Here is a 25,032-nt window from a genome sequence, read left to right as displayed (position 1 = left end):
TGGTTATAAAGGCTATCTAAAGTTAATCAATAAAGCTATTGATATTATGATATATATAATCTTAATTTCTTATAACTAATGGACTAAAAAACTAGTTAGCCCACAAAAATGTAAGTACCAATATATCTACCAGTAAATTTGTCCGAAAAATGTACAAACCAGTTTAAAAACAATTTAATGATTTTAACATTTAAAGCTTCTCCGCTGTTTAGAAGAGTTGACGAAATGCTTACATTAACTTCAAGCTCAAGTACGTATCTTTCAAAACCTAGCTTATAGCTTCGTACGTATTTTTCTCCTTGCTTCAAAATATTTCCCCAAACCATTTTCTAAGGTAAACTGCGCATTAAAAAGCTAATTATAATATAGAACGAGTCAATGATGGATATCTGATGCAAATGCGTGTTGCGTGTTACGGAATATGATCGATCCTAATGGATGCCCCGTTTGGTAGGGCTGCAACCCTTTGCTGTGGGGTCCAAGCGGAAATAAAGTAGGTAGAACTGTGAAAAACATTTTTCTATTTTCCACTGTATCTGATATTTTTCTTCGAACACAATATATGCTTTTTCTGCACTCTTTATCAGAGTTTGCACTCTATAAGTCATCGGGCTCGTACTGTAGTATCTCTATCTAACAATTGTGTGGTAGTGTGTGTAATCTGACCTAATTGTGTACATGCTTTAAACTTTTCTGAAACTCCACACAAAAAAAAGGATGAAAATACACAGTAGACACACACAAGAACACAGAAATCAGTACATTATACTTACAGTACGTGAAACGTCTGAAAACACTCAAAATACTCCATGACTAAAAATTCTATTAAAAATTTGAACCTCTTGTCAGCCCCAAACAGAAATTAATCTGTTTGTGGCTGTTAATTATTACCAATATTTTTATTAACAAATATTGATAATAATTAAATGTCGCTACCACTTCGCCTATGGGAAGGGCTTGCTGGGTCTACGATACAGATTTCTTATGAAATAATCTGCACTCCTAAGAAAAACATTGTTTTTTTTTGGTGTTTCTTCTATTTCGGATCAGCGTTCAGTATCAATATTTTAATTTAATCTTCAATATTCAGTGTATACCTTACACCACACACTGAACCGACTTTATATCCCTTCTGATGGAATAATGTCATTATGTAACCTAAGTTGATAACCGTTTATATTCACACTGAGGAAATCCGTTATCAAACTAACCTTTAGAATTTTAATCACTTTATTTAATTTCCGTACTACGCAAATAATGTATTTTGTCATCAAGTAAGTTATTGGATAGGTATTTGAATAAATCAATCAAACCTTAGACTTTTTCAATCATTTTTTTAAATTAATTATTATTAATAGACTGAAATATTCTTAATTTCAGTATATAAGGAAAAGCCGAAAATCTTTCATGTTACATACTTTATCAATATTTTTAGGAAATTAAAACTTCATTAAGGCGACATGTGTGTTATTACTTGTTATTACTTCATTAAGGCGACAGGCAATATGTTTAATAGTGATTATAATTATACAAATGACGTGCCATCATGCACCATACATATTCCGGTTTGGTTTATTAAAACATGTACCTAGCTCTACTAAATCAAGGATACAATATTTAATCAATTTAGAGTGTACACTTCTTATTAAAACGAATCAATCTAATTATGTTTATTCAAATCCAATATAAAACCGATTACTGAAAAAGGACAATCGTTGCTTCTATCACATATGTCTGGTTCCAATATTTCACCGTATGTCAGGCCCATTTCTTCGACAAAGTCGCGTTCCCGTAGCGGTGCCCTGAAATAAAAGTAATTTATGAATGCCCGTGTGAAGTGCAGAAACGTCGCGGAAACGTGTAATGCGGGGAACGGCGACGGTTAAATGCACCTGTTAAAATGACTTGCCTTGATTTATTTTGTGTTCTTATATTTTTACAAGCTAGAAAACACATAAGTTCACATATTTGGTACAGTCGTAAGTAATTTGTGAAAGAGTTGATTACCTGAATGAACTAGTAGGCCTACCATCATGTTCTAAACCGTTAGATCATAAAGAACGTTACGAAATAACAATCGTCATCAACAGTCGTTCTTATATGTCATGATTTTTTTGTCTCAGAAAGTGTGCCTGTATGGATAGCTGAGTGGTTGAGGTCACCAAGCTAAATCCACTTTGGGGGAAGCGTCGCGTTTTCGACCATGCGTAGGACAAGCATTTATGTATCCACAAATGATTGTCCCGAGTTTGAGTGTCCTTGTACATTTGACTTGAATGTTTGTTAAGCACCCCCCGGAAAAAAAAACGAAATTAAAAAAAAACAAGACAAACATTTCAGAATCCGGAAAAAAAAACGAAATTAAAAAAAAACAAGACAAACATTTCAGAATATCAATTATTCAAGTATCGTTTTCAAAACACGGATATCTAATCAAAATTTATTTTTATTTTTTTATAGCATAAATGTGCACAACTTTCTATCAGCTGACTTAGACTTGATACTTGATACCGCTACCATTTCACCAATTGTACACTTTTGGCATAGTAACCAAAACGGGTACTTCAATTTGTATGCACTCACTTTGTCCTCCTAACCTGAATGGAATGTGTCAAAATCCTTTGAGACCGTTTGTTTGGCAGACTTATGTTTGTTTATTCATCATTCACTTACTATAAACGAGCAATTTTTTATGACACCGACAAAAGTTGTACCAAGAAAAAAAATCCAAGCAAGCCATAGTCTACTGAGTTTGTCACAAATACTCCAGTATACTAAAATCGAGTACTTAACATTTTCCGCATACAAGCCCAAAGGTTTTCCACTACATACACTGGTAGACATTTTACTGTTTCATCGTAATTTTGAGCATAATTGCATACCACATGCACGTTTGAGACAAATTGAGGTCACTTAATGAGAGCACCTACAGCACCTTTTCGAATATATCGCCGTTGGTATCGTATCACCAGATGGTCGTACATACGAGCTATGAATAGTTTATAGCCGATTATTCTATCGTTACCGGCTAGATTGTGAGGGGACGCAGCTGCGCTCACCCCATATGTATTAGAATTTTATATTTTTGTAATTTTTTAGTCGTTTCCAATATGACGATGTATCGAAGTAGAAGTGTTATAACTCATGAATGGATTTTATGAAAATGAATGTATTACAAAGGTGTTAAGTTGTATAAAAGTTATTTTTAAAACGATTCTCGCACAAATCAACTAAATCTTATTGTCGCGGTGGTTTCCATAAATATTGAAGTCACTTGCACAAAGACACCCAGACTCAAGACAAGCATACGTGCAACGTACATGGGCTAGAACTATTAAATAAAGCTCCTACAGAGCGATTCCCTTCTATTCAACATACCTACTCTTTATGTATTTGTCTATTCGCCATAAAACAAATTTAGCAATGTTACAAACGAAATCTAGGAACACTATTTTTGCCAATACAAGTACTGAGACAATAAATTATCTGCGGTGCGGGGTTCGGCGCCTTACTGTCTAAAGGGTGTCTTCATGATGCATTACCTACGTATAGCACAATGATATATGTACTTACTTGTGATTTTTAACCAAAAACTTTAGTTTTAAAACGCCGAGATTCTAGGAAATCATTTATTTTTTGGCACTTAGTTTGCTTTTTTTTCTGAACTAGACTAAATAAAAACAGATATGTCTATAATAAATCGTTACCCAAGTAAATACGTTTTAAACTTACATTTTATTATAATTTGATTAAAATATTAAGATTTTTGAAATGTAAAACATTTAACTATCGTATTGTACGTATTAGGAAAAACTCACATTTCACATTAAGAAACAAAACAATGACGAAAATAATATCAAAGTAATAAAATTATGTAAATCATCCGAAACAGAAACGTAATTACTTAACCTCACTTAGTAATCTCCTGACGTGACCTAAGGCGTACTTTTAAATGAGAATACGCATGTAGTATTACTACGATATGACGTCATCTACTAATTTCCCTTTACAATGCCACTTAAGTAAGTTTAGATGAAATTTTCACAATGAGAACAGCCTACGCGAGTCAACGCTAAGGGCCTACAATGAAACTTCAACACTACCCACCACACACAACAACATACATTGCGCGCAACGTATGGAAATGGAACCTCATTATTCTAAGTTAACCCGCAATGGGATTAAGGCTGTCGTAAAATCTCATTTCTCGGTTCCTGAATTTGGTCGCCTATTCCGTAGTACTGTAGAGTATTATGACGTAATCCTGCTACGTATAAACGTCACGTACGCGGATTATAAGGCAATTAGCGGGATACGAACGTTCAGCAATGACGGTTATCTTATACCAGTTATTATCTATGGGTAATAATGTATAAATATTTCAAGGCGTTTTGGTGAGCATTCATTAATTAGTGTGGATACTTTCTACGTTTTTATACCCATGTTCTACATAAAAGCTATGTTTTCATTTCTGAAAACACGCCTTATTGCCATGATCTAAAATCCTTTAAAAATAACCTTTTCGGCAGCCAAAAGCCAAAATAGGTCTAAAAAGACAGAGTAAGATCGGAGGGTTATGCGGTTTATCCAAATATCTCAGTAGCTAAGAAAATAACCTTGATACAGAAGCTTCGTGACTCAGGAAGTCAGCAGTGTTAGTCCTTCGGAAAGCACGTAGCACTCTCGGATGCGATTCGGAAATGTACCTGATGCCCTTACAAATAACAAGAATAAGGAAATAGAAGTTTTATTTGGTTTAATTGATACTCACGTGAACATTGCTCTTAGGAGATCGTGAACAAGAGACTTGCCTTTCAGCGCGAGATGTGTTTGCGCTTCACATATTGTCCTCATCACACAATTGCGGCCGTTCATATTTCGACTGGAATAAATTAATAAAAAATAATATAAATTACTGATTCTAATCTAGAGGTAAGACAAAAAAAAAACACAATAAAAAATCTGATATTTAAATTTGATTTTTAGGCTTTAGACATCGAGCAAATAACTGGATCAAATCAGAATTATGCAGCTATTATTGAACATATTTTTCAATAACGGAACTAGTCAATAACCCTGAGTACAGAGGTTGGCTCGTTCACAGAACTATTAATCATATGTTTGAAATTTTTAATCAGTGAAGTGGTTTATGGACCTGTGATAGCCGATAGGACGGCGAAGTCAAAGGTCTCTAGCTCAGACCCAAGGCGTGTTCCGAATTCGGAAAGTTAAACCTGTTTTAGAAAGAAATGCCACAACTGTGTGTTAAGGACTTACTATTCAAACATGTTCCGCAGTGACTCCCAGATCTCTTTCTTCTGTCGATGATGCAGCTTCCTCCTCAAGTGAGCGCTTACAATCTTGTCATCAGGCAGGTGGTACACCAGCTCAGCCTCAATCGTTGTGAACCATCCCGAAGGTACGTGCGTCATGAACGTCTTTACTATTGATGTTGTTACCTGGGGATCACAATTCATTAACCATTATTTTTTACTTTTTAGTTCGAGATCAATGGTTTCGCGGTTCTCAGCATATTAATTACGTTAAAATAGCGTGATTTTGTAACACAAATATTTGGCAATCAGAAAAGGAGAACTATGATCCGCAATTTGGTACATACAGGTGCAATTTTATAACGATGTTCAAGTCTTGTTTATTTAAGGAGAGGACTTTCTCAGCAGTGATCGACATCCGCGTTAGTAGTACCATGAATAGAGAGAGATCTATGACAATGACTTAAGAAGAATCCATAATCGATCCCTTTTCATTTGCTTTCGGTTGGTCAAAAGCTCTCTTAGCTACAGTACATTCACGTACCATATTAAATACGTTTCACCTCAACTGCGTCGAAATCTACTCACCAGAAACTCTCTTGAATAAAGATCGATATTTATTTTAGTTGTTTCAAGCTTCGCTGTCGGCTTCAGATAAGCCTGTTATAATAGGACGGATCAATAAGTTACGACCCTACACAACACGTTTGCCTTTTAAACCAATTTATTTGCGTCGCTTGTACGGTCTTCAATGAATTTACTTGTTTCAGGTAACTTGTCAAAACAACGTTAGTTCCCCAAAAGCTAAGTTTTGGCGCCCAAATGAACTTTGTAAGTAAGTGAAGGTTCGTAAGTAATAAAGATTGTTAAGACTGTGTTTGTGTGTAGCTTCAAGAGAAAAGTGGGGGCGTGAAATGTTCAAGCAGGCTTTCGGAGGTAGATGAGGGAGCTTGAAAGTGGTGACAGAAATGTTGGTTAGCGTATGTGTTGTCATATACTGATAGTTAAAACTTTGAGAATTATTGGACATATTTGGAAACGGTTTTCAGTAAAATAAAATATCCGCAGTTAAATCTTGTAATTAATAATGTAATTATGATGTTGCCCAATCAAGTCACGCAAAACATAACATTTGTTCGTTCAAACCGTATTTTTTTATTTTGTATTTGCTCCTTCTTATCCAGTCACCTTTCTGTCCGTATTCAAATCTTCAAAGTTACTTTTTTCATATATTACTTTTTCATTTACATAGCTTTAATATGAGCAAATTTTCGATCAACAAAATAATCTAGTTAACAAACCTGATACGTCATCATTAGCCTTTAGCACCATTTAGAATGATACTAATTTATATTTCATACACCCAAAGTGGTAATAGAAATAAACTAGATTGAAACACCTTTACTGAGCCGTATTGGCTTTTAATTATTTAATCGTTTTTTTATTAAGAAAGCGGATAAAGACATTGAAATGAAACTACTTTTACGGTTTAATGTTTGATTTTAGTTCACGACGTTTCGACACCTTTGCAGATATCATGGTCACGGGCAGACTGAGTAGTTAGTTAGTCGCGTAAACCTAAGAAACCACTAAGCGGATAAAGCTTTGAAATATGCGATGATAAAGCGAGAAAATATTTTAATACTTCTACAACACTATCAATACTACTTTTACCTTTAATGGTTATAATACTGATAAGGTTACGGCAGTGAAGAATGTTTTCCAGAAAATTTTATTCTTGAAATTTGACAAACAGGAAAAATACTGCCACTAACTCAGATAAGTACTTTGAAGATCATATTACCGTTGCTTATTATTTATTGTTTCCACGGATCGCAGTACTAGAATTCGACTAGTACCACGAGTTTTTACATTAAAACCACCATTTGCTCTAACTGCATGTATTTGAGAGTTTAGTTTAGTTGTAACTAGTACTTTGAGCAATACAAAAACACATTTTTATGCATACATGCAAAACCCATGCGCAGCAATAATGTAAAAGAGTTGCAACGATGCATGTATGAAACGATTTGTACTCCAACCGTGAGCGGCATATTGAACCAATAAAGGAAACAGGAGAATATTTATCTAGATATTATTGCTTTTAAATGTTACGTATTTATTACTTACTTTGGTTGTAAGTGTTCCGCTTACTATTCTATGAGTTCAGGTTACTTTGTTCGTGTAGAGTGAATAAGAATTGATTGATTAAGAAGTATACGAACGAATAGACAAGTCCCTTTAATATCTATAGCAATTCACGTAATTTTCAACCAACCCCAAAAAGAAGGAGGTTCTCAATGATTCTTAATTATAATCTTTTAAGTTTGTCATCTCAAAAACAGGGTGGATGATTATGGTGATTATTTTTTTCGATTAAAGCAAGATAGCTGTCATTTTGCATTTCGTGTCTCGCTGCAAGGTATAGACCCCCTATAGCCATGGCCTGACACTGGCTAATGATGTGGCTTTCTACTCAAGAAACAACTTGAAAACCTATCTAGTATTTTCTTCGATACCCTATTTCCAAACTGTGGTAGTTGACAATATTGAAATAGATTTATTGGGTTTTCACTGTGTAAGTTTCGTGGTACTATTTCAATTTATTAAACTAGCAATCCCTAATTTGTTGAAGAAATTGAGTAAGTCACGTCCATCAAATTGAAGCGTTTAATTAAGTTGATATATTTAAGTAACTGTTCCTGTCATACATACGTTATCCCCATTCCTGATTTATTTTTTTCAAGTAAAGCTATTTTTATTAATTTGGTACTAATTAATTGGATATGTTTCTACTAAACTTTTATTTAGATCCTTTTGACACTCAACTAAACATTTTTATTTGTATACGTTTGATATAACTACCTAGTAAACGATGAGTGATCTTAAGGTAATTTTTGTGTGTCAAAATGTATATAAAATCTATAAATACTTACTGTAGCAGCAGATCCCGTAGGAAAGGCAAGATGCCGCCGTTTCCTCACAAAAACGGTTGAGGTTTTATCATTAGGACACTCCCTAATCGTAAAATTGAATGCAGAAACTCTAACAGTCTGTGCTAAGACAAAAAGCGTCAAAAAATATCGAAATAAAATCATTTTACTAAATAATATTAATAGTATTTCGATAAAAATTATCTCTACTAAATTTAATTTTAGTTTGAATAGCTAAGAGCTATTTTTAAACAATTTCTTTTTATTTTTAGCGGTGAGAATAAATATTTCGTGCGGCTCGACTGATTGAGATATGTATATCTAACATTAGTTCCTAATATGGTATATGTATCACCTCGTGATTAGGCATTTTTTACATTTCTCGTGACGTATTGAACACGCCAAGAACACGGGATGAGCTATGGTGATTTGTTTGAGAAGATTTTGATACACTTTGGATGTACGAAGATTTTGCCTCACCTTGTTTCTTAAAAAGCTATCCAATGTTAATAAATTACGTTATTTTCATCCAAAATAACAGGTTTTTATTGATTTAATTACCTATGTTATTTACAAGCTATTTTTTATAAATGTGTACCATTCAAAAAAGGAGTTTTTCGTCATGCAGTCGGTGACATAATCTATAATGCCCAGTCTGGCGATCTCTAACCTAGATATTATTTAACTTTTTCATTGTATGCATAGCTTAAAACTCAAATCAAAAGACAAGGAAAGTTAATTGTTTTTTTTTTTAATTTACATAAATAATATATAGGTATAGATATTGAAATCTGCACAGTTTTGATTGACTTGATTTTTGATTTTTTTTAAGTGATTCATACCAACAACATCAAAACAAAACCCTATTATTAAACCTCCTCTGTCTGTCTGTCCATTATCAGGCTATATCTCATGAACTATGATAGCTATACAGTTCAAATTTAGAAATAAAGATCTAAGTTGGCCCACAAATGGGGATGATATAATATCATTTTTTGTGTAAGTACAAATTAGGCATAACAATATTCTGAACTTTGCGCGCGGCACTCTTTTACGATACGTCGTACAGTCGATCTCACTTGTGTCAAGGTATGAGCGTCCTCACCAAAAAATCGGAATATCGCAACAATTGGGTGATGTTCGTGCCAGACAAAACCTAAGAAATAGATAATTTTTAACTCCATTCCTTTTTATTGGTTTTATTATGGTGTTATTTTTATGTATATTTATTAGTATTGGTATGGTGAAATTGATTACCACTTTAATACTTCTGTCGCGGGGTGTTTCACAAACATTCAAATCACAAGCAAAGACTTGATTCAAATCAAGCATTTTTGGATCACAAAAATGATTGTCCTGTGCAAAATAATTGAACCCGTGATACGTCGTGGTCAGTGAATTTGGCGAACCTGAACTATCCATGCAGTAGAAAATGCATTACGACCTTTTAAGTCAACATATAAATAAACGACTTATTTATATTAACGTCATAGTATTATTTATGTCTATATTTGATAATTAATTTAATATCCTCCGTTGTTGTGCTTCTTAATCGCGTTTTATCTAATATACAAAATTCCCGTGTCACGATGTTAGTTACCGTACTCCTCCGAAACGACTTAACCGATTAAAAAAAAAATATGCGTATTCAGTAGGATATAAGATAAGAGATATATAACAGATAAGGGTTGCTCACACTAAAAGAAAAAAAAATATATTTTTTGAACGAATTTGTTTGTTTTTATGTTTTTAACTAGCTGTTGCCCGCGACTTCGTCTGCGTGATTTTCAAGATGCCAAAAACTAAGAAGTTTAATAATAACGATCATCGCAAAAATGTAATGCAATATTGAAAATGAAACACTTCTTTTTACATTTTAAGCTTGCTTTTTTTCTAAATTATAATGAATCTTGAGCGGCCCAAAGACTATCAAATGTTTGAATCAAACACATTTCATCGTTTACGATACTATCCTTGTGTCAAATATTTCACAGCTGTTTTAATGACTTTTTCTTATTTAATCCCAAAAAGAGGGGCTTATAACTTTGACATATCTGCCTGCCTGCCTGTCTGTCTGTGACATCATAGCTTCCGAACGAATTGTACAATTTTAATTTAAACGTTAATTATGTGCGATTGTTTGTTAAGACATGTTTGACAAATCGAGCCGTTTAAAAATGGGGGGGGGGATGCAAGTATAAAAAAAATAACAGAAGGAATAACTCAGTCTTAGCAATTCTGCTAAAAATGTTTTAGTTTCGAGGGTTTCCATTTTCTAATTGGGTGGGTTATGATTTTCGAGCACGTCTGTTCTTTGGCCGGCCTACACCTGAAATTGTTAGACGGATTATGATAGTGATTATGAGGTATCATAAAATTATTATTGTACTGTAACCAAAGAGGTAAACCAGAACCATATTACTGAGGCCCCGGTGTCCGTTCGTCTGTCTGTCACCTGGCTGTTTCTCAGGAACAGTGATAGCCAGACAGTTGTTATTTTCACACACGATGTTTTCTGACGATATAAATAAGATGTCAAATTATTTTTGTGGACGGAGCTGGTGAAGTGATAGTCGAGCTCGGTAACTGTGGATGTTACATAGTGTCATAAGATATAAGATTTTGCAAAATTGCGCCCAGATAAACGCTTTCCTGAAACACGTTATGTTTGATTGTCCTCTTAATATTAAAGCTGATCTTCCTCACAAACATTTGGAATATTTCAAAAATAAAAAAGCCAAGCCAAGATAACACGTTTACCAAACGTGTTATCTTGGCTCCCTGGTGTTTTGATCATGATTTGCCTTTAAATTGCTGATAAATAAATAGCGTGAAAAAAAAATATTAGACACCCCTTTTTTAAAATTGACAATGACAAAAATGTAAAGTATAGGATATGTCTAATTTGTGATGTTACGACAAAGCAAAATATGAACATAAAAGTGACTTCATGCGCATGAGTTCTATTTACTGTACCAATTTACAAAGAAAAAATACGTATTTTATTCGTTAACCTACCTGACGATCATTTCAAGTAAAATACCGTCATCCCTACTGCATAAATGGAACTAATTAAATAAAGACTACATGAGGTTGGTTATGAGGTTACGCTGTCGATACCGACAGCCAAAAGGAATTTTCCAGACATTGTGTGACGGATGTAAGTGCTGATCAGCCTTATTGGAGAAATTTCCAAAAATATGTTTCTAATCCTCGTCGGCTTAGCTTTGGGATCTCAGAAACTCATTCAGTCTCGTTCCTTCCCCTGTTTTTACCAGGCTACGAAAGAAGAAAATTTTAAATAAGTAGAGATTACAATAAATTGTTAAAGGAATCTTTGGAAGGGCCACGTGTGCGGTCTCTGTAATGGCGGATGTAGACCAATCAAATCGTTAAAATATTGAAAAATCCCAGTTATCAGTAGACATTATTCTATCAATAGATACATAATGTCAAAAACCTTCTAGCGTACGCTCTTATTCATTGATAGCTTTGGTCGTACAGATCTTTCACATTGCATACCTATTATGAAGTTTTTATGCAAGTTTTCTGGGCTTTTCTATCCGAAATACTTTTGGCCTATGTAATGTAAAACGCAAATTTAAGAAAACATAATTTCATTGTTTGAAAGCCTTTTTTTTGTTTGAAAGTTTATATTTTTGTTGCTAGTTGTTACAGATGAACCAAGGTAATATAATTAACTGTGTCGTTCAGTAATTTATTGTTATGCATAATTATAGATGAGATCGATGTGAACTACATGCAACTTTGAGTTGAGTGTCACTACGAATTCTTTTATCTTGAAGTAGCATCGCCAACATTACCGAGCTAAAAACATAGGTAGATACACCTATCGTAAATAAACACAAAATCATATTAGTGGGTTTACTGACACATTTGAACTTGAGTAATTTTAGTACACCAATAAAAATAAAAATAATTTAAGTTCCTTTGTTTCAAGAATGTACCGATTACGAAGTAACATTTGCATCAAAATAATGATAATAAAAGTATTTATAGTTTATTTTTCTTTTATTTTAATTATTGTCGCGCTAGGTCTACATTAGACTTGAAAGAGAATAAAATGACTAATTTTGTGAAAATGATTTACTTTCGAAAAAATATATTATTGCTCTGCCAAAAGTCTTAAGATAAATAGCGTGATGTTTTTTGAGTAAATTGATGACCGTGCTGCCTACTACTCAATGGGGTGAAAATACACCTCATAATTGTATTACACGATGTTACGGGTGAGTTCAAAAATTTTAAACTTTACTGCTCATGCCCCCTGCATAGTAGCGTTATAGTTTTTGTATATTTGTTATACCATGTGTACGATAAGGTTCATGCAAAATTTGAACGAAATATATTCAGTAGTTTATGAGATAATTTGATATTTGTGTATAGATATAAAAGGCTCCTGCTCACCCCCTGTAATGAAAAGCGAGATAATAAGTAAAAAGTATGTTGACCGGACCTCTTGTTGATATTCTCTGAAAATATGAATCAAATCTATCCAGTACTTTCCGAGATCTTTCCGGACATACATACAGACAAACAGACAAACAGACAAAAATTCTAAAAATCATATTTTCGGCATCGGAATCGTACGTATACCACCCTCCAATTATTCTTTTTTAAAAATATTCAATGTACAGTTTTCACTTTTCTACAATTTTATTATATGTATAGATAATGTGGCACTAAAAATACATACAACTAGAACAAAAAATTTTCGGCAAAACAACGGTTGCTGGGTCAGCTAGTTTTTTAATAAAATTAATGTGTTTGCAATTGTAATAACCTTTTAGACATGCTTTTAATTTGTACTATTCACAAGCAATTCAATTGAAATTGTTGTTAAATTAAAGTAAAAGATATCAAAGAACACTCTTCGAACGAAAAGCCAAGGATTATGTAACGGGACAAGTAAAACTGAGAGAGAAAGATGGCGGAATACTTAGATTTAGATTTTAATAACGAAAATGCGCTGTAATTTTTTAAAAGATTTTAAAATTAATGTGATGCATAAAATCTATTGAAAATTAACCATAAATCACAATCTTTATCATCTTCATGGACATCCTCTCAAACAATTCTTCTTTTAATCGTCAGCAAATACCCATTCCCCCTAAACAGTGAATTATTATATGGCTGCTTGCAAGCTAAATATTCTTTGAATCCTTAATGAACTACCTGTTCTTGTGTTCCGATCAATTTCGGCCACGGCGGCAGTTAGTGTAAAAAACTACGAAGGACATGATGATGACACAAGAATATGCCCAATCACAGGTGCGCACTCTATTCCCTTTCTGTCATAGCCCGATGGGACCGCAAGGCCGCACAATTTGTGATCAGGCGCAGAACGATTAATGTAACGTGATACCTACAACACGAAAGCTATGGTATTCGTTACTAAAGCTCAGTGAAAATTAAAAAATTAAGTAGGTACGCGCGCATTTTCTTGTCACAGCTTTGATCTGGCAATCCTGCGGTCTTACCACAAAAAATAACCGTTTTCTTACACGATGCGACATCATCGTTCAAGTTGCGGTGCATTGCTGTCAATTATCCATCACCTACGACACCAATCTAGGCAGCACCGCAATGTACTGTAAGATGCACATTTGTGCAATTGTTACCGTAACGTTTAAATGAAGCTGAGAGTTTGAGACGATTTCACTAACATAATATGAATATCTACTAATGGCAACCGATCCTAGTAGAGTATACCAATATCGTCAAATCGCTTAAATGAATATTTTTAACTGCCTGCTGCATTCATGAACTTATTTTTTGTTTCACAAACATTCAAGTCACATGCACAAAGACACCCAAACTTAGAACAAGCATTCCTAGACCACAAAAACGATTGTCCTACGCGGGCATCGAACCCGCGACACGTCGCGCTTATTGCGTTTGGCGTGGTGTCATCAACCACTCGCTAACCTAGCAATCGAAATATAATTTTAGTAATCGTTTATGTACCACCAAGTGCAGCGTGGGACGATCACCTGCCAGATGGACCGACCGACCGACCGACTTGGTGAAAACCGCTGGGTCTCGTTGGATGCAGGTGGCAATGAACCGGTCGCACTGGAGAACATATGGAGAGGCCTATGTCCAGCAGTAGACAGCTATAGGCTGAGATGATGATGAATCGTTTATATTGTTTTCTATAAAAATACAAAAAAAAATCTCCAAAAAGTTTTAAATGCCCATATCTTTTAAAAGAGAAGACCGAGAAAGATTGCATGCGAACCTTATCTACACAAAGATATCGTGAAATGTGAATCGCGTTTCCAACGTGTTCACTGACCCGGGATGTTGGATCAAAGAATTAGTGTCTCGCCTCCCTCATTAGCTCAGTCACGAGTCACACCTCCCCGGAATTTGATTACCTTGCTACACAAATATGAACCTTAAAGGCTAAACTTTAGATCTGGTTTTGGATTTGTATGTAATAAGCTTCATCATCGACCACGAAGTTACGCGTGAATGGGAATAGTATTTAGGTTAGTAATGATTAACCTCTAGTTTCAAGGGTTTATCTTTGATAGGAGATGTTATGTTACATAAGGTTTTTAACAAAGTGACTGATTTTGGTTGTTTTGCTTCCTGATATTAAAATATGTAAAGTGACAAATGGGCAAAAAAATAAAGACTTATTTAGTCCGTCAGATGGATTATTAAAAAATATTACACACGAAATAATAAAAAATGATAAACACAAACTGCTTACACAGAACTGACGTCACGCATCAATTCCAGTATATTGGTATATGATCTTTTTTGTCGATATTAAATTAAAAATACGTATACAATAATATTGCTTATTAACGTATCTGACAGATACCTATCGAAAAAAGGCTTCGCCCCCTTTGTCTATCAGTACTTACCTGTAAGAGCGAGACAGCGTATTACATTATACGTAGAGCCTCGCTATTCTATTCTTAAATCCTGATTTAAGATCTCATAGCAAACGCTCATTAGATTTACTTTTTCTACCGCTATCTAGGTAAAGAGATAAAAAAAGTCTGGACTTGTTAAAAGAAGGAGAAAACAGAAACCAAAGAAAAATAAACGATTCTGGTGTTATACATTAAATGATCAGAAATACTTAATATAATTTTTTACATCTAAATCTATACGAAACAGTATTGACTTACGTTAGTAATTTTTTTTTGGTCTTATGCACATACAAATAACTACTAAATTAAAACAAATATATTTTTTGGTGAATTTTACACACAAACATTTAAACAATCAGATTGTACAAAAGAACCTACTTTAACAGCGACAATTTTTTGGTTACAAACTTAAAACAATTTTCAAACATACAATATTATAAACTAAAATAAAAGACAAAACAATCAATGATGTTTATTTAAACCTAAAATTACTTGAAGCAGCGAAATAGGACAATCGTGAATTCTTTCGCAGACATTTGGTTCCAATAACTCCCGATAAGTTTCATTAAGTTCGTCTTTAAATCCTTCCTCGTGAACTGGGGCACTTGAAACAAAAGAAAATAACTTCTATTAGGAGAGAGCTAAGTGTCAAATAAAGTTGTATAAAATACTTGGAAGTACTGAACTGGGCCCTGTAATTAATTAGTGTTAGCTGCCGATTTTTTCAATACTCAGTATCTTTGAGTTAGCTGGAGGTGTTAAGTGGACTTAAGATATATTAGGACACAGGGTTAAGAAAATGTGTTTTGTACAAAAAAATATATAAAAAAATGTCAAGAAAAAAAATCCAGTCCGTTACCTTAACCTAACTTACTTAACCTGAATGTGAATGGACATTTTTAAAACACTCTTGGGATAAAATTGCAATTCAGCTTGAAATAAGAAAATATGTTATCTGAGCAAGATTATATCGAGACTTCGACGAATTATGCCATTGTACTTGATTTTAATTTTGATTACATTCCTAAGAAACTTTTGACTACATAGATACATAGTCGAAAGAATCATTAGCGCATTGATCGGCGAGACAATCTAAGCTGGAATATTGATCAATTTTCCGAAACGCCTACTCTAAGTTTGGGCAAATTTTCGAAATAATATTTGTCCAATTAATATTTAGGAAAGCTAGCATACTGGTAATAAAACATCCCAATTTAAATAAGTATTTAAAGTGAAAAATAAAAAGATACATACGAGAACAAACTCCTCAAAATGTCATGCACCAGAGACTTTCCCGGTGGAGCCAAGTGTGTTCGCGCCTCACATATGCTTCGATAAATACAGGAACGACCGTTCAAGTTGTAACTGGAAAACAAAATGATTTACTGAACACTTGTTACGGAAAACTTAGTCTTGCAGAAGGTTCGTACTTTGTAGCTAGCTGTATGTTGGTCACAGTAAAGTTATTGGAATCATTTCTTATGTTTACGTGGGTGTTAGACTGAAAAAACGTGAGCTTGGGACTGTTTTTCAAAATTTAAGTTAAAAAATGTTTAACGTCTTAGCAGATGTTAATAGTCAAATACGGGTTCTGTGACCATAGTCCGTCTAAAAATAGGTTTAGTTCTGGCAGCAAAATGTCCCACATCACAAAAAGGATCTTTCGTTTTGACAGCGGGCTATCACAATCTACGGGCACATAGACTATAATTATATTATTTTAATAATAGTCCATTGAAATGTTTCATTTGGCTATTGCGTTTTTTAGAGGGCGCTATTTTATTTTCTCGATATGTATATTGGGACAGTGTAAAACTAAAACCAAGTTTGTGGGGTGCCCCTTATCCCACAGCCACCATCTTGAAAATAGTGCCAATTGATGTATAAAAATAGTACTAATTGTCGACATAAAAACAAAAAACAAACAAGCTTCTTATCCCAAACGAATACCGCGATCGATCACATCCATCAGTCATCACTTAAATAAGGAAAATAAATCGTCATCAAAATTCTGATCGATCATCGTTTAAATCGTTTCCTTATCCAGACATTTTTAATCAATTACAGCACTAAACAGGATATATTGATTCCTCGTAGGATAAAATTTGTTTCAAATCCTTTAAAACGAGTTTTTTTTACATTAGATTCATTACATCTTTTCAAAGCGTCTCGCGTAAGTGTAGCAATTATCCCACTCGCATAATAATTATGACATAATCAGACATTGACTAGCAATGTTTGATGAAGCAAACAAAGCTGTAGTCTAGTGTGTTTCTATTTCGTAAATCACGTGACATGCTATACTTCATTCTGATACATTTAAGCGGTAAAGATTGTAGAAATACCACTATTAATGCAAGTTTAATCTGGACTGACTTTAACTTTTCTGGATTCTTTACACAACGAATAATATTTTTGTACTTTTTTTGTCTAGCCCACTGTGTCCCACTGGTGGGCAAAGGCTTTTCCAAATCTTTCCACGATTCTCTGGCCTGGGCCTCATGGAACCAGCCCGTGCGGTAAGCGTTAAGAACGTCACGCCACCGCTTCCTAGGCTGCCGTTTTTACTTATTACTATGACTAACTTCCTTTACCTCTCCAAAGCCGAATCTAATTTCTGCCAAAATTCCCTCTTCTGTCTATGGTGTATCTTCCTCCTATACAAAGCGTTTATTTCCTCTGGCTTCGGTAATGGGTATATGACGTCGATTTCCAAGGATATGTTCCAGCCAGACGGCGCGTGGACCATGAAAGCCTTGACCAGGGATATCGTCAACTGGAAACCATAAAGAGAAAAATATTAGTTAAAGCTTGGGAGACCACATTAGGATATGAGGTATTTTGGATTCATCATCATCATGATACTTGTTTCTATTGGGTTACATCGATGTAAAGTTGTTTATTTTCTATGTAGAATTAGTTAACGAATGTGGATGTCAGCTTCTGAAGAAAAATACACTTTTCTCTTTCTACACCTGTGGTAGAATTTTCAGTGAGATTTTATTTTTGGAGAAATAAACAGGATGACTTTTTGGCAGTGGTTCAATAAATTTTAGAAGGCAGGCTAATACAATACCCTTGTGTAAAGAAATTAAATTAGTTATTAGTTTTCATTGTTATTGTGCCGATCCAGGCTAATAAAAAACTTTTGAAAGGACTAAAATTAAACCAAAAAGTAACGAAAAAATTATATGCGACAGATACCTAATGCGATAATAGGCGGGAATTTTGAATTAGTTTATTGAGCTTCATTTTTTTTTAAGTATTTAATCTTCTGACCCCTCAAAGGATTCTTCTAAGAACGTGAAGAGTATAATTTTAGGTCTCAATTTTTTTTTATTTGCTTAGTTTAAAAAAAAATAGTCATATTGCAAGTCGGTTTAAAACAACGTTTGATATGAAAGTACATACCGCTGTGGGCAACAAAGAACAAGTTTAATTTATTTAAAAGCAGTTTACTTAAAGAAACTTTAACAACTTCTTATAAAATCCACGGACTATGAAGTTTTCTACAAACTTTCTTCCCGAGTCTTTGGTTTATGTATAATGATGTTCAGAGACTTAAATATTAAGATGATAGTGCCACCTGAATGCTTATAGCAATATGGATTGTAAAACATGTAAATAAGAGTGGCTGGTCTGAGTTTATTATGTTTTTTATTTATATAGCCTGTTTCCAGATCCAGATTCCAATGGTGAGCAAAAACCTACTACCTACGCCTTTTTCTACCAGACCTCTCTATCCTTTGCAATTGCTGGCCATGTGCGCCTCATAAATTAGATTTAATAACAAATTTAATTATGCGTCAACAATATTTTCACATCAATCAAATTTTAGACTTTTTACCCTTGCGTTTGTTTTAACATTTCTTCTCAGGGTAATCAGCTTAATGCATCAAGATATATCCAATGCAAAAAATCACTTTTAGTAATCACATAACAACAAATGGTAATAGGCTATCATATTTTATCTCATACCTATAAAAAGGGCATAACATTTCCCCCACATTCTTTATTTTCTATAAACTCTTTGCACAACTTACTGTCTCAATCCTTAACTAATACAAAACAATAATACTTACAACAACAGCGGACCCTTCTGGAAACGTAAGATGTCGCCTCTTTCTCAAACCATTCAGAGAAGTCTTCACATTACTACACCTGTCTTTAAACTCTGCCGCCACTAACAACTCACTGTCACTCATTATCAGAAGGAATATAGTTATAATCATCAGATTCATGACTTCGTTGTACAACAAACCAGCTACGTGGTGTAGCCCACAACCAGCAATGTGGGTGTAAAATGGACGTGACTATTCAATGTTTCGCTGGGAATACGTGGGACGCGATGTATGCATTTTAATTTCGCGTCTGACGTCTAACACTGAGAATCCTTCTGTCTGGACTTGTTAAAGAACTAAATAAAAGTGTCAAGCTCCAGACTCAGTGCGTCAGTATCGGTCATTTACCGCTTACAGCTTCGACCTTACTGGTTACCAATTAACACATTTTGTTCATGAATGTCGTCACGTATTAACGATCCAACGTAACTTTTTCAAACAAACATGATTTAACTAATAGATGAAGTGAAATGTGTAAATAAGTTTAAGAAGCAAAGTTATAATCAAGTCTGAGCTAAGCTCCATGAACGTATAATTTTTGTCGGCTACATCTAAAGTACAGAGACGTATTTGGAATGAAAAATAAAATCGTCTCTTAAAAGTAATATTTGCTTCTTTAAAATATAGGTACACATACCGATGGATTAATTAAATTTGTAAACATGTAACAAATAATAAAACCATTTAAATTTATTAATTTTTCAACATAAAGACATCACCCAGTCCATGCTAAGATTACGTGCGTCGTCCAGTCTCAGTCGGCAGTTCAATGTTTGATCTAATAATTAGAGCACGTCTTTTGGCTGCACTTTTGCACGCCTTGACGTTAAAAATCTCAGTTATATAATGTAGTTGAAACCGTTTCAACTGCCGGTTAAATATTTGGTCACAACGGCGTCTTGGATGAATAACTTCAGTTTCCTGGACGAATGGTAAAATTCAGAATAAAATTTAATAAAACTAAACTTAAAAAATATTGTGTAAGATAATGTTAAGACCAGCTGCAATCGTTTCACCATTTCATTTAGAAAAATAAAATTTTGTAACTTATTAATGAACATTAAAATACGAAATAGAGTAATTGCTGATTATTGGGTCTATAATTGTAAGGGGCTTGCAAGTTGAAAATCCAAAATTCATATCATAAAAAATAAGATATTAATTTCATACACCACAAATGTCAATCAAATGCTAGCGCATTTCCGGTATACTGAAAATATTTTACATCACAAACAAACGTTCATTTTGATTCACTGAAATGCAATTTAAAACAAAAAACCAAAAGGCAAACTCAACACTTCATCAGAAATTTTATTAACAGTATAACCTAAAATAAACAATTGAAAATATAACAACATTATCACATAGCTGTCTCACAATTCGGGTACAGTTCTGCACAGTCTCCATTGGCCCCGTGGGCGTCGTCGTACTGCTTATGAACTTTGGACACCAACTCCGGGACTTTGGGTAATCTGAAATTATGTTACAAGTTTAGGTATACAAGGAAATGTCGTATATTGTCTGGTCGCCATTAAGGGTTAAGAGGATACCATGATTTCCAAGTTTCTGGACCGAATGGTGCAGGTAATCGTATTGTGTGCAATTGTGTTTCAACAAAAAATAAATATTGCATTGTTGCGGAACAAATAAAGAAACGTCAAATACTTTTACTGAGTCTGTAATTCAAAAGCAAAGTAAAACAGGTAGATATTCAAAACATGTTTATATATACCAAATTAAATCAAGTTAATATTAAAATACAACTTTTAGCTTAAAAAACAGTATATTCAATTTATGTACTTACGTAAATACGGCCCTGGCAATTTCTTCAACAAACGATCCTTGATCATTTCTTCCTTGGCCTGTCTCACACAGCATCCGCAGGATGCACTCTTTACCGTCCCAACCAAGCCTTTATAACAAAAGAAACACTTTCAAAGATATCAAGTGGAAAAGCTATCTTTTCTGATCCTATTTTTATGGAAATCTTAAATTTTCTTTTACAATAAAATAAATTGCACAAAATTTCGTTCTTGAAGTACACTCGGAATGCAAATATGTCACAATTAGATATCTTCACCAGTCTGAAACTTTTCCTTATAAATATTTAGGATTTTGGCTGCAAATATCATATTTATGAATACCACTTACGTTTGCAAAACCTTCTCGAGTTTAACATAAAGTTTATGTCTCTCTTTCCTATGGAAATCTAGCTTCGTTGTGTCTAAATAATTTAAGAGGCTATTATTTTTCTGCCTATTGTGCATTTCCGTTATGATTTCTTTCGTAAGAAACGGTTTTTGTTCAGCTGCATCTACACTTCTTTTAGCGAATGCTGGATTTACTATTATTTTCCTGAAAACAATAAATACGAATCAATGTTTGTTTTTGTAGATTTTCCAAATCAATAAAGCGTGTGTAAATTTTCCTTTTTATTAACCCTCTGATCCAAAAAAAGAAGGGTTTGGTCAGTTTATCCGTCTGTCTGTCTGTATGTATGTGGCCACATATCTCCCGAATAGTCTTTTTATCTTCCTAGTGATATAATTACGTTTATTCGTAATCATTTTTGATAAAACCGGTGGCTCTTATTTTTTTTAACTTATCTTGTATATCAACTAGAACATTAAAAATTGAGAACCTAATTTCAAAGTAGGTTTAATATTTGTTTACCTTTTGTATTGAACTTTGTCCACTACCCTTCCATCTTCGTCTAAGTAGTACAAGATATCACTCCTCCTCTTTCCATCGAATACCCTCTTCCCATCTTTGAGAATGTCGAATACTGCGGGGTCTGTCGGCAACTCCCACGCTAAAGCCGCAGTGTTACCAAACCAAACTATGTTGCCCAGTTGTAGATACCCGTGGTTTTGCGTACAGAATACTGTAAAATAATGTACCAAGAATTAGAATAACGCAATAACTTATCCGTTTTGGAAAAGAGATAGAAGATTATTTGGATCGTGGGACGAGACAAATGTATATAGGTATGCATGTTGTGTGAGATAGGGACGGCAATATTGGTGTCTAATTTCAGGTTGCGCTACTTGAAATGAATTTAAAATTTGGGATACTAATTTGAAATGTTTTTCAAAGAATAACAAGTAATGAATAATGTGAATACCTATCTGGAGCTTAAACAGAATTTGTACCATTTTTCTTTCAACCCGACTTATTAATTGCTACTTACAATACAATGTTTAAATAAGTCGTTCACAGATACAGTGTGAATTTAAATCACCTGGCGTTTTCAAAAACTCAAGGATATTTTTATTTACAAAATCTATTTGATTCTCAACATCGTGATAAAATTCTGTATTTATTAAAAGTAGGAACATAAACATCACAAGTCTACAAAATTGACATTAAACGTTGTCTTTTCTCACGTATAAGTATTTAAAAGGAATTGAAGTTTTAAGTAAAAAACTATTTTTTGGAAATTCTTAAGACCAGTTTGGATCCCTTCGAATCAATTTTAACAAAAATGACAATATTTAAAAAACAAATTTGGTAATGATATAAAAGTAAACAATTTTTAACCAACAAATTTCATGCCATAAAATATTAAAAGAAAAATCAATATTCCTAATGGTCAAAGGTTAACTTACTTATTTTTACGAAACAATAAAAAAAAGTTACATTCCAAAAAGAAATACTTGAGAAGAATTTTATAAAAAAAAACATAGTACGCACCCAATTGTACGGAGCTGCCATCAGGAAAGATCAGAAATCTCTTTTTACGAGATAAAACCTTAAGTGCGGTCCCATTGTCCCTCGATCTAGATATGAATGAGTTATCTGATGTCACGTGATCAAGGAATACGATTAATGACAGGATTGTTTGGTACAACCACATTTTTCCTGAAAAAGAAATCGAAATAATACTTATCACATATAATTTACTTTTTAATAATGTGTTATATGTAGTTAAGTTTCTAGCCAACTTTAGTATTGTTTTGTAGCTAATGTTTTAGTGTTTTCACTGGGTTTATTAATTGTAGTTGCTCTTACTATTTTTCTATAAATCTACATATAATTACACGACACTTGATTTATTAAAACAAATCCCGCACTTGACATTTAAATTACAAGCTGAAAGAATACCGAACTAGTAACAAACAATAATCGACCACGCAAATATTTGTCTCAAGCGAGAATCGAACCCACAGCACGGCACGCGCAGTAATAACAAGCGCACTTGTAATCACTAAGCGCGTGGACACAAAAACTGACACGAAAGTATCGCAATTCGAAGTCTATATGAAAATAACACTTACTTACATTAGTAATATAGGAGAAGCGATACAAAATAGCAGTCCTTTCGTATTCCAAGAAACAACTGGCATGCAGCTCAAAAACAATGGACCCACGTATTTAAACATATTAGCATAAAATTACAACCTTTGTGTAAATAACGACAAATTGTTTTAGAGAAACGTGCTAATGAAAGTACAGCCGAGAGCAAGTTACTGCTCAAACGATAAGCGAAATTCAGCCTTACATGCGCAGAATAAAGTCGACTTGTGTGGCAAAATGTGAGCAGTGACTTGCGATAGACTGTACAATGGCCATAGCACTATTTGCTTAAGAAAGTCTGTCTGTTTTTGTTTCATAGATGTACCTAGTTCCTGAATGAATATGGAAGGCAGTACCGTAATGTTTTTAAGGCCAATGATGGAATGTTTTTGGGCCGGCCGCCTACAGTCTGACTTGGCAACGCTAATAGGTGTAGAGACATTTGGGGCAGAAGCTATAAAAACCTCGTTTCAGCCATTTAGATCCATCAGATGTTAGTCCAGCAGCGGGTAAGAATCAAACGGAAATGAATCATAAATACTAAAAAAAATAGTTGAGCTAGTTTTTTATGCTGCAGATTACAACAACAAAAGCATTTATTTATGTAATGAGATCACAGCACAATAAATGGTTATGTTAACTACATTTATTAATTAACGGTTCGATGTAACTGCATTTAATTCTGCTAGTGAAATAAAGCGAAGGACATTAAATTATGTAGTTCGCTTGAAAAACGTTACAAAAATATAAAGACACAATATGTAGCTCGTAATTGTAATATTTTTGGTAGTAAGAAAGGAAACCTAACTACGTACCTATTACCACGTTCTTGAAGTAATATTCATTCATCTTTCATCATTCATATTTAAAGCAATAGTCTTCTACAACTGCAAATTAGTTACTCTCGAAATATCTTTAAACTAAAATATCACTACATTTAAGTTTCCACGTTATAAAAATGCCGTAAGATTAAAAAAGTGATTTGAAATAATTTTTATACACATCAATTTGCTGGTGCAGGTAAATACCTACCAGCAAATGTTATAATATATGATCAGGCCATTTTCATTTCAAATCAGACCATAATATGCATAATAATATCAAATGCAACCGCACTAAGCCACAGGAGAGTGTTGTAGCGAGTGTTTTGCAACTAGATCATAATTACCGCTGGCCACAGCGGTGGCTCTAACTGCCCGGTGGCCTGGAGTCCCACAAACAGAATGCAATAACAGATCGAAGGATGAAATCATATCTCAACTAGATTTATTTCATTAATATTTAATTCTACAAATTCCTAGAACTAGGTTAATTTATAGTAGTTCCACGTAGCTTTAAACAGGATTCTTGTGACGCCTTTTTCTGCTTACCGTAAGTCATACATCGTATAGTATCGGTTGTAGCCTTAAACTCCTTTGTTTATAAAAAATAAATCTTGCACTAAGGAATTAAATCCTCGTGTCGCAGGTATCACAAACTTTCAAAACAAATGTACAAA

The 25,032-nt window shown here is 33.9% G+C and overlaps 3 protein-coding genes across 3 annotated transcripts; all 3 read right to left on the bottom strand.

Annotated features, from left to right (window-relative positions):
• Positions 1 to 1,328: 1,328 nt before the first annotated feature.
• LOC113503562 lies at positions 1,329 to 8,371 on the bottom strand. Its single transcript, XM_026885591.1, has 4 exons — positions 8,210 to 8,371; positions 5,278 to 5,459; positions 4,772 to 4,882; positions 1,329 to 1,802 (listed from the first exon to the last, which is right to left on the bottom strand). Exons 1-4 carry the CDS (start codon positions 8,369 to 8,371, stop codon positions 1,661 to 1,663), a joined length of 597 nt encoding a protein of 198 aa, XP_026741392.1. The 3' UTR covers positions 1,329 to 1,660.
• A 7,193-nt stretch (positions 8,372 to 15,564) lies between these two features.
• LOC113503295 lies at positions 15,565 to 19,851 on the bottom strand. Its single transcript, XM_026885144.1, has 4 exons — positions 19,200 to 19,851; positions 17,712 to 17,893; positions 16,372 to 16,482; positions 15,565 to 15,721 (listed from the first exon to the last, which is right to left on the bottom strand). Exons 1-4 carry the CDS (start codon positions 19,356 to 19,358, stop codon positions 15,580 to 15,582), a joined length of 594 nt encoding a protein of 197 aa, XP_026740945.1. The 5' UTR covers positions 19,359 to 19,851; the 3' UTR covers positions 15,565 to 15,579.
• Positions 19,852 to 20,529: 678 nt separating this feature from the next.
• LOC113503291 lies at positions 20,530 to 23,919 on the bottom strand. The gene is made up of 5 exons (XM_026885141.1): positions 22,932 to 23,919; positions 21,912 to 22,122; positions 21,390 to 21,593; positions 21,043 to 21,150; positions 20,530 to 20,710 (listed from the first exon to the last, which is right to left on the bottom strand). Exons 1-5 carry the CDS (start codon positions 23,092 to 23,094, stop codon positions 20,599 to 20,601), a joined length of 798 nt encoding a protein of 265 aa, XP_026740942.1. The 5' UTR covers positions 23,095 to 23,919; the 3' UTR covers positions 20,530 to 20,598.
• Positions 23,920 to 25,032: the final 1,113 nt, after the last annotated feature.

This window comes from Trichoplusia ni, chromosome 19, assembly GCF_003590095.1.
Source record: "Trichoplusia ni isolate ovarian cell line Hi5 chromosome 19, tn1, whole genome shotgun sequence".
Classification (NCBI taxonomy): Eukaryota; Metazoa; Arthropoda; class Insecta; order Lepidoptera; family Noctuidae; genus Trichoplusia; species Trichoplusia ni.
This window is presented reverse-complemented; position numbering and strand designations above follow the sequence as displayed.

Excerpts from the sequence above, each read along its gene's own strand:
- LOC113503562 (XM_026885591.1), bottom strand. The coding sequence starts at position 8,371 with ATGATTTTATTTCGATATTTTTTGACGCTTTTTGTCTTAGCACAGACT. Across the intron at positions 5,460-8,209 it reads CTACGGGATCTGCTGCTACA|GTAACAACATCAATAGTAAA; the intron begins GTAAGTATTTAT and ends TGTGATCCCCAG. Across the intron at positions 4,883-5,277 it reads CTGCGGAACATGTTTGAATA|TCGAAATATGAACGGCCGCA; the intron begins GTAAGTCCTTAA and ends AATTTATTCCAG.
- LOC113503295 (XM_026885144.1), bottom strand. The coding sequence starts at position 19,358 with ATGAATCTGATGATTATAACTATATTCCTTCTGATAATGAGTGACAGT. Across the intron at positions 17,894-19,199 it reads CAGAAGGGTCCGCTGTTGTT|TTGACGATATCCCTGGTCAA; the intron begins GTAAGTATTATT and ends TATGGTTTCCAG. Across the intron at positions 16,483-17,711 it reads TTAGATTCGGCTTTGGAGAG|TTACAACTTGAACGGTCGTT; the intron begins GTAAAGGAAGTT and ends TTTGTTTTCCAG.
- LOC113503291 (XM_026885141.1), bottom strand. The coding sequence starts at position 23,094 with ATGTGGTTGTACCAAACAATCCTGTCATTAATCGTATTCCTTGATCAC. Across the intron at positions 22,123-22,931 it reads TGGCAGCTCCGTACAATTGG|TATTCTGTACGCAAAACCAC; the intron begins GTGCGTACTATG and ends ATTATTTTACAG. Across the intron at positions 20,711-21,042 it reads ATTGCCAGGGCCGTATTTAC|ATTACCCAAAGTCCCGGAGT; the intron begins GTAAGTACATAA and ends ACATAATTTCAG.